Source organism: Cajanus cajan, chromosome 9, assembly GCF_000230855.2.
Source record: "Cajanus cajan strain Asha chromosome 9, NIPB_CcT2T_4, whole genome shotgun sequence".
Classification (NCBI taxonomy): domain Eukaryota; kingdom Viridiplantae; phylum Streptophyta; class Magnoliopsida; order Fabales; family Fabaceae; genus Cajanus; species Cajanus cajan.
In genome coordinates this window covers 20,474,122-20,484,032 of record NC_138525.1, presented here as the reverse complement: position 1 = coordinate 20,484,032, position 9,911 = coordinate 20,474,122, and the positions used below count along the sequence as shown (strand labels likewise).

General features: G+C 29.5%; 1 protein-coding gene across 1 annotated transcript; it reads left to right on the top strand.

Annotated features, from left to right (window-relative positions):
• Positions 1-311: 311 nt before the first annotated feature.
• On the top strand, positions 312-1,863 carry LOC109806461 (uncharacterized). The gene is made up of 3 exons (XM_020368881.3): positions 312-731; positions 871-917; positions 1,269-1,863. The coding sequence occupies exons 1-3, from the start codon at positions 557-559 to the stop codon at positions 1,518-1,520; spliced, it is 474 nt and encodes a 157-aa protein (XP_020224470.2). The 5' UTR covers positions 312-556; the 3' UTR covers positions 1,521-1,863.
• The last annotated feature ends 8,048 nt before the right edge of the window (positions 1,864-9,911 follow it).

Sequence of the window (9,911 nt, the reverse complement as noted above, 5' to 3'; positions counted from 1 at the left end):
GTATTAATCTACTATTTGTTTTTTATTTTATTAATGTTATTAATATATTATCATTGTAATAACATTTTTCTTCAAATTAGAGGATTGGTATAATATTAATTTTTTATTCTTTATAAATTATTAATAATTTTATTTGGTTTAAAATTATAATTTATAATTATTTTTTTAAAAATAAAATATTTCTTAAATATATTAGATATTTTTAAATTGATAAGTACAAATATAAATAAATATATATATATATATATATATATAAATTAAACCACGACGTCAAGTTTAAGATATTTTAAATTGATGATATACAATAAATTATCTAAATTAAAATATGTTTTCAATTAAAATTTAAGAAATTTAAATAACTTTAGTGATTTCTACTTAATTAATATTTTAAAAATTAAAAAATAGGGAAAAATAACCATTTGAATAAAGTGTGTATCTACTATTAATAATATTTATTTAAATAATTTCATGTTTTTAAGATTTTGTACGTGTTTTCGGGATTCAATGAGATTCTTTTTTTTATTAGTTTATGATATTTGTTTTCGTATAAATATTGATGCTCTGGGAGCTAATTGGAAAACAACTTTTGTCTCATCCATTTCTTAAGAATAATTCTCTGAAGGAATTTTGTTATTGCATGTTCATGGAGAATAAGACAAATTCTGTCACCTTTTTCTTGTTCGTAATTTGCACACTGATCTTCACCACTGCCTCTGCCATTCGATGTTTAGGTTAATCTTACTTTACTAATTACTCTGACTTTTTTTCTATAAATTTTATTCACCTCTCTAATTATATTTATTATTTAACATCATCAAATGACAAGTTTATAACATTTTTTTTATCTAATTCCTCATTTCTCTGTTGCAGATACTAGGTGTTCTGTGTTTGCCAATGTTGATATTGATACTTTTCAGGTATAAACTGGTCCTTTTATTTGCCCTTACTTCTCATTGTACTTTCTTTATTCACTATTTCTACAGTTCCATTATTTTTTCTTTTCGCAATACACTTCTTTACTATCAATTTATTCATAATCCAATCATCTTCATAGTGTACCATAATTCATTTGATCTAATTCTGTACTGAAAAGTTTTCCCCGTTAGTTTAATTAACACACATTTAGATGTACTTTAAGACCGAATGATGATAATTAGAGTGTACTTTAATCTCATATTTGTGTATAACTGTTAGAGATACGAGTAAGTCGATCCATAATAAACATTAATTTAGCAGCGGTTAATCATTTGGTAATGATTGTTGCGCAGAAGCATAAGGGGGAAATTGGAGAAAGGTTGGATGTAGAGGAGTCAGCAACGGGCTCACCGGTGGGCTCGGCGACAAGTGACGTGCGTGGGCCTGGGTCAACGCCACCGAATTGTGAGTCCAAGTGTGGGTCATGTACACCCTGCAAACGCGTTCTAGTGGCGGTGTCGCCGCTGGAGATAGAGCCCATGGGCCCTGAGTACTACCCAATAATTTGGATGTGTGAATGTGTCAACAAATTGTACAAGCCATGAATGTATTTTCTTCTACTATCTTAGCTTTATAGGTATTCACGTTAAAGCCATGAAGTTTTGGTGACTTACACTTTGTGGGCTATGTCTCACACTCACAAGATTAAAATAAGAAATCAGTTATTTTTAAATTTGTTCTAATAAAATCGATTTTAAAAAGATGACATTATTTATAAAAAATAATAATAATAATGTCATTTTTTAAATTAGTCCCCATATATATGACTAATTATAAATCCCGATACTGTATCCCATTTTTTAACTAATTAACGGGATAAATTTTTATATGATAAGTTGGTTAACTTAGTAACTTTATAAGTTAATTTAAAAATGGCTGAATGGCAAAATATTTTTTTTGTATTGTGTATACATGACAATTAAATTCAGATTTATAATCAAATTATCATTACACCTATCAATAAATGTCTCTATGTAGAAATAATGTCTATATAGAAATAATTTCAAAGGATGACCAAAACTCCAAAGTGAGCCGATGCAAGCATTCTCATTTAATAATAACAGTTTTCCTATATTAATTAGCTGGGATTTTATAATACAACTTTTTATTTTGTATGCATAGCTTGTTGTATATTTTTATTTGTTTTAAAAGATTAATTTATTCGTAAAATTATTTTAAATTTAATTTAAAATTTAAAATTATTAGGTTATTAATTATAAATTTTTAAACCTAATTAATATCAATTTTAATAAGATATGATAACATGATCATTGTAATTTTAATTAATTTTAATTATTAAATATTTTAAAATTAAGTATCTTTAATTTTCATGATTAATTATAGTCACAACGATTAATATTCTCTTTCTATAAATATTGAGAATCGGTAGGAGTCAAAGGAGCTAAGCATTGTTCTTTTCTCTATAGTGTCTCTCTTGAGTTAAAACTTGTCAATTTTGCATCCTTAACCTAATATTGAAAAGATCTTATTGTATCTTAGGGGACTTGTGTCAGAGTATAACAATGCATTGCACATCTTAAGAATTTAAATCAATTTGTACTCTTAGCATTTTTGGACAATAATGTAAAGGATTTATAGTTGTCCATTGCAATATGGTCAACTAGTGTGAGAGTTGAGCACGAGATTGCAAAAGAGAATGTGACATTCACATTGGTGCAGCTGTCACATGTAAAGGAGAACAAGGTATCAATCGGGCAATCCGAGGTGATTTTGTCATTAGTGAGCTTGTTGAAGAGCGACAGATTTCATAGGAAGAAGAAGTTCATATCAATGGAAGAAAATAATTAATTTGTCAACCAAATTTGGTAAGAATCTATATAAATTTTCTTGGTCAAGTAAAGTTTCATGTGTTAAGTTTTTTTTCTAGATAATTATTAAGGACTATTAGCTTCTCATGGTAAATAACTTACTATTGTTATATTGAATTATTATATTCAATTATGATATGTTAATTGACAATTAAATTACTTTGGGTTGTAACCAATGTTTTAAAAATCGGATCGGACTGGCCGGTCAGACCGGTTGAACTGAGAACCGGTGGTCTAGCCAGTCCGAATCTTAAGTTAGATCGGTTATGCATCCGGCCCGTTTCAAACCGGATTGAATCGGTCAATTTTTCGGTTCGACCAGTGAATCAATGGGTCAAACTGGTTCAACCACAAATTTTTTTTTATTTTTTTTAAGGGACCACAAACCACAAAAAAAACAATAAGAATTGAATCTATTAATGGAAGAGCAAAAAGTCTTATTAAACATAAAAATGATTACTTGTTCTAATGTATTTGTTTATAATATATGCAACTTAAATCACTTTTATAGTATATTATTAATTTTAAATTATATGTTTAATAATATAATATCTATATAGAAATTACATATATTATTTTATGATATAAATTGCAAGCATATTATATGTACATATTATTTATATTTTTAATTTATATTAATATACAGTTTAACATGTAATTTTTTATGTATTTCTTTATACAAAATAAAAATAAAGATAATTTTAAATAAGATGAAAATTGAAATTTAAAATTGGATATGAATTTATTGAAATTTATAAGTATAAAATATATTTAACATGAATATTTTTTTAAAAAATTAATAAAAATCGGGTCATGCGGTTCAATTAGTGACCCACTAGTTCGACCTTTGACTCACTGACCCAGTATCCTAACTGGTTTGATGACCGGTCCGATTTTTAAAACTATGAATATAATTGCTAATTAAATGCATATCGCATGTTACGTGATTCATAATCATGATTAGCACATTGCTTCAAGAGACTTTGTATATTTAATTGTTTGTGTTGAAACATTGGGGAGAATTAAATATTTATCTATATGTATGAAAGCCAAAAATTATTAATATTATTATAGCCATTTATGACATGAATAAGAGAAGACCTAGTGAAACTGTTAACAATTTTGAGTAACATGATTGGTTATAATGTTAAATATGATGTTGCTTATTGTAAATTTTACATAACTTGAGATGTTACAGAGATTTCATAAATTATGGTATTAACATTGTGGATTTTTCATTGTATTAAAAAACTACAATGATGATTAATTGATCTTGGATCCATATGAGACAAAAATCCACTAATATTGTGTTATTACACTTTGTTCTAGTAAAATTATTTTGAGATCTACCAAATATAATTGTTGAATTAGTGTTGTTGATCTAAGATGTGATTATGAGGCTTACTGGTTGAGAACCTCTTAGCAGATATTCTATTGAGAATATAAAATTAAGAAGTGATGTGATATAACAATATCTTTAAAAGATGGAAATTAGTATATAGTCAATAATGGATTTGACGGATCCTTTGACTTTCCAAGAAAGATATTGCTTATTAAACATTGTGAGTTGTTTATAAAAAATTTAAGGGGAACGAAATTTTATTAAAGTCACTTAATACAAATAATAATGGGAAGAACAAGTCACTTGTTAGTTCTGTTAACTATATAAATTATTTTAATTAGTTTGATCTTTTTATTTATTCCTATGGTATGGGAAAATGCTATAGATGCATTAATGAGAGAATAATTTTTATTGTTAAGTCTTACGTGATTATGAGAAAATTTGACCTTTTATAAAGAATTTAATTATTTTTATATCTCTTATGAATGGTGTATAATTTGTAGTATACAATTGATGAAATCATCTATATGAGTATTGTCAAATAGAGGCTGCTTATATGAGATTTTGACGAGATATCTAGAACACTCATGAATACTAAATGCACGAATAGCCTAAAAGTACAACACATTGGTAATGACAAGAATTATGAGGGTATATTGTGATTGGTTAACCTTAATATACACCAAATGTTTTGAGTTCAATAGTTTGCTACACTCACTACATTATGTGTTAAGTTTTATCAATATAGTTTAGTTCAATAACTAGTTACACCAAGTCTAATGCATTACATCCAATATGAGAACTCAATTTTTTATAAACTTTTGAAATACGTGAGGGATTGTTGTACATTTTGAAATATTTCAAAATTTAATTTATTCGTGAAATCATTTTATATTTAAATTTAAATTTAAAATAGTTATTTTATTAATTTTAGTTTTTAAAACCTAATTAATATGAATTTTAATGAGATATAATAATATAATCGTTATAATTTTTTTAATTAAATTTAATTATCAAATATTTAAAATTAATTATTTTTAATTCTTGTGGTTATTTTAGCTACAACAGACACTATTCTCCTCCTATAAAAAATAAATTCTCTTATAAATATTGAAAATCAGTAAGAGTAAGAGACATTGAACATGATGGAAGACCATCCTTGAAGACACATGTGGACCTCATCACTAGGTCCATAGCTAGGAGGATAGAAGAGGGGGAGGAAGCTCACACACCAAAGGATACTCTCCTCATGATCATAGAGTATCAAGTATTCTCCTAAGCCTTATTAGCATATTATTTATTTTATTTCTATTTTGCCCTTGTCTTTAATTTCCCATTTTACCCTTGTATTATGGGGTGTCTTAGATTATAGGATTTTATTTTATAGCTAAGATATTTTATTAAGGTTGGAAACTAGGCCTCAACGTGATTTTTGATGGCATTGGATTTATTTTTTTAGACTTGGCAAGGCTTAAAGACCAAGTAGAGGGCACCTAGGTTGCATGGTCTTATCATGCACCTAGATGTAGTTTAACCAAACCCAAATATTTCATCATTGGCCACCAAGTAGCATCTATGGTTCATTTATGTTTCATTTGAAGTGCATTTGGCTTGCATTACTAGGCCATGCACTCTCAAATGTAACCCTAAGTACATCCTCCCTCCTATAAATACCCTAGGTTAACCTCCTTGTAAATACTTTGGAAATTAATATAGATAGAGCCTTTGAGCCTTTATATTTTTCTTAGTCACTCTTGATTAATATTCGGTCAAACCCTACCTATCTTCACCTTGAGAGAAAACCTTAGAAGTGACCTTCATCATCCATGGAGTGAGCCAAACCCTAGAGTCTCCTTTCAAACCTTTCATGAAACACCTTCACCTTATCTTTCCATTTTTGGTTTCCATCCTAAAACATGCCCACCTTGAAGAGCTTGATCCAAGGAATCAAGGAGTCCTTCATATTGCTCACAAATTCTTCCTTTCACATGCAACAAGGATTCCATCATTAAACACCACTCTTTTCTTTGTTCTCTTTCTTATGAATCAAAAACTTGTCAATTTTACATTATTATATTCCAAAGAGACTTACATAAATATATGTATATAAATTCTTTAAAATAATACATTGCATATCTATAAAAAATTCAAATCTAATATATACTCTCAACATTTTTCGACAGCGTAAAAAGTGTGAATGAAACATTTCTAATACATACAACCTTCTATAATTTTTTTTTTGAACAGCAAATAAAGTAAAATATATATAATATTGGTACAAGGGGTACCATATCCCATGTACAAGATTTTGTGGCTATTAGGAATAATATACTTTACCCTCTGCAAATTCCCAAATCAAATTAACCATACCCACATTAGTCTAGGTAATTTACTAAGCTTTGACCCCAAGTATATAACATAATTGGAGCACGTCAGGCAAACCACGGTAGGTATTGTCCAGCAAGCTCATGGAAGTTTTGCCACAACATGCTTCGAAGCAGAAGGTTGTGATCGGCGTGGCACTACGTGTGGAAGCTTGTTGACTCGTGGCATTACCATAGATCATTTCACCTATGTATTCCATTATATAATGGATTGCATAACTTTCAAACACAGCCCCTTACCTTCATCCTAATGAATGACATGACAGCTACCATTATCCTTCCGCAATAACACTGAATGTTGGGTCCCTCCATCAGTTACCCATGACGCCCTCAAAACCATCTCCAACCCCCAATCTGCCTCACATAGATTGCTACAAATTATATCCAATGCCACCGTTTCTAATCATCACCATCCGACCTGGCCTGTTACTCGTAGGCTCCTTACTCAAGTAAGCAGAGGCCTGTATTCAGCTGTCATTGAGTGAAGGAACAAGAAAAGAAGTTGTTAAAAGTTGACAGCCAAGACCATGAGAACATTAGCACCTGTTGTCCCAGCTTATGACCATCAAATTGACCTTGTTCAAAGACACACTGATTTCTCATTTTCCATGTACACCAACACATTGCAGCCCACCATACCCACCATCTTTCTGTTTGTTCTTTAGAGGATATTATGGAGGGTGGAGCTGAGAAATTAGTAAATGCAGTGTGGCACAGGGGTGACGGGCTCCATAATAGCTGCAACCACTATTTCCACACTCTGTCAACATAGCAGCATGAGAATATGACATGATGAATTGTTTCTAGTGCGTCATTACAAAACGGGCAGCGTTGTTGATATGCTTGTAATGCAACATTCTTGTTCAATAATTGTTCCTTTGTGGGTAAAGCGTTCACGAACAGTCTCCATATGAAGATTTTAACTTTTGGTGGGATTTTAATCTTCCACACGCCACATGTGAACCTTATCTGTTGGGTTCCTAGTGCCTGTGTTAGTAGAGCGTTATATGCAGACCTTACGGTGAATACCCCAGTCCCGTCAAGCATCCCCTCCCATCGATCTGTCCTATCTTCCTTTAGAATTACAACCTCTAAGATTTCCCTTAGTTCCTTGACATAATCTGATTCCCAGGTGAACCATCATCTATATAATTATGCTCAAAAGACAGGATCCACTATATATTTTTCGTTTCCTACAGTAATACACTTGACAAATATGGAAATATGTGTGAATTATCATCATGCACAGCTCAAATCCACCTTATCAAATATGTAGAGTTCTAAGATTAAAGCCAATCCGTTTCAACAAACAATTTCATGTACCCTTTTACATTGAACCATCGACAAAACTAATTAGTTTAAAGAACTGCCAAAAAATTGTTTTGCTTTGGTATCTGTATAGAGAAGTCCTCAAAAGAGAAAATCCAAGAACTCAATTCCTGATGAAGTTATTCATGTTAATGTTGCTATCCAGGTGTTGGATCCAAAATTTTAAATCATCATAAATGTCAAAAATATCATCAGCAGATTCAATAAATAAAATTAAAAGTACAAAATATAATATTTTTAAATGTAATAATTTAATTTAAATGAGAATTATTATAATGTAATTTTGTCATTGTAGTAGAAGTATCTCGACATTAGTTTCCTATTTTAAAAAAAAAAATGATTTGTGTTGATTACATGACAATCTCATCATCGTATTCTTAGTATTAATTATTATATTATTCTCTGTTGTGGGTCAAAGTGATGAATAGCTAGAATGTTGTCATTCGCATTATTTTTTGTAAATTTTGTCCGTAATCTCTTGTTACAATTATTAGCATGATTACCACTTTAGTTTTCATTTCTTATTTGGCATGAGTGCATGACCCACAAAGGTTAGTGATATAATAATACACACATATAGAAAAGAGTTCCCATAACAGACCAGCCATGTTTGGCATCGCACATTAGATTCAGTTGTCTTTTTAATTATTATTATGAGGGAGATATTTATATTTTAGGATACTTTTATATCATATAATTTTAAATTATAAGAATTTTTTTTGTGTGCTTATAATTCAAAAGACTTTATTTTATGAAAAACAACGTGTCATGTCGCACTTTGATTCCTGCCCACTTTCCAACTATCGTCACTGACAAAGACACATATCATGAAATTCAGAGTTATTTTCTTCTGCAAGCTAATATATATTTAGGCATATTCTCACTAATTCTACACCAGCCATATTTTCTGTGTAATGAGACAAAAATGCATCCGAAATGATCAAGAGACGGACATATTAAAAATAAAAAATAAAAAAGATAATGAACTGTATGTATCATGCATTAATAGAGGAAGACTCCGGAAGAATACTTGTATTGGTTAGCTTTTTGGTTAAGATTGACTCTACCGTGGATATGTGGTTCAATTCAGAGGTTCAATTATACGCAACCTTTCTCATATGCTATACTATATGCTAGGAATTTGGATTAATATGGCCCCACCTTTCTCTCTTTTTTGGTTAAGACATTATGAAGGAATTGAAAATAATCACTGAAAATCATGTTAAAGAGAATCACATTTAAAGTTAAGATGATTGACGCATTGCAATATTGCTCTCGTGAAGTTTGGTTTGGCGCAAGTGACATTCAATCATACAAATATTGTGAGGTGATACTTAATCCACTAGTAGTAGAGGCTTTTGCATGGGCAACTTCAACCATACACATGGCATCAGTTAATTAATACAAAAAAAAAAAAAAATTACTTGTAATGATATATAAAAATTTTCATTAAAAATTAAAATTTTATAGGATGTCTATTTTACATTGAATCACATATGATCTATTTGTTATTATTTAAATTATAACAACTACTTTTTAGGGTTTAGTTACGATAAATAGGTATAAATACAAGTATTTAGATTTTATTTACATTAAATATTTATAAATAATAACAAATAGATTATATATATATATATATATATATAAAGTTATGAATGAATAGAGTAGTAATTATTGAAAAAAGATCATCATCTATGAGAGAAAGAGGGGGTTACTGACATCACCTTATATGATCGGAATGAAGTTTTTGTAATGAGAAATGTTTTTCAAATTTGTTAAAAAAAACTTGTAATATGATTTAAGGGAATGAAAATATATTAAGATGTTCTTGTATTATAAACAAGAGGTGTCAAATTATATTAAATTCATGCCTTTATTTTATATTTGTATTGTGTTTATATGTGTCTAATACATGTATGTGAGGGGGATTTTTTTTCCAACACATAAGTATAGTCATTTTCTTTGCCGTGAACCCAACCTCAAAGCACATGTATAGGGAAGATCGTTTTAAAAATCTAGTGCACTCTTTCAATTTTGGACTACTTGAGCTTG

Bases quoted from the DNA above. Each gene is read 5' to 3' on its own strand.
- LOC109806461 (XM_020368881.3), top strand. From the start codon at position 557: ATGCTCTGGGAGCTAATTGGAAAACAACTTTTGTCTCATCCATTTCTT. The intron at 732-870 runs GTTAATCTTACT...TCTCTGTTGCAG, and splicing joins CTCTGCCATTCGATGTTTAG to ATACTAGGTGTTCTGTGTTT. The intron at 918-1,268 runs GTATAAACTGGT...ATTGTTGCGCAG, and splicing joins TTGATATTGATACTTTTCAG to AAGCATAAGGGGGAAATTGG.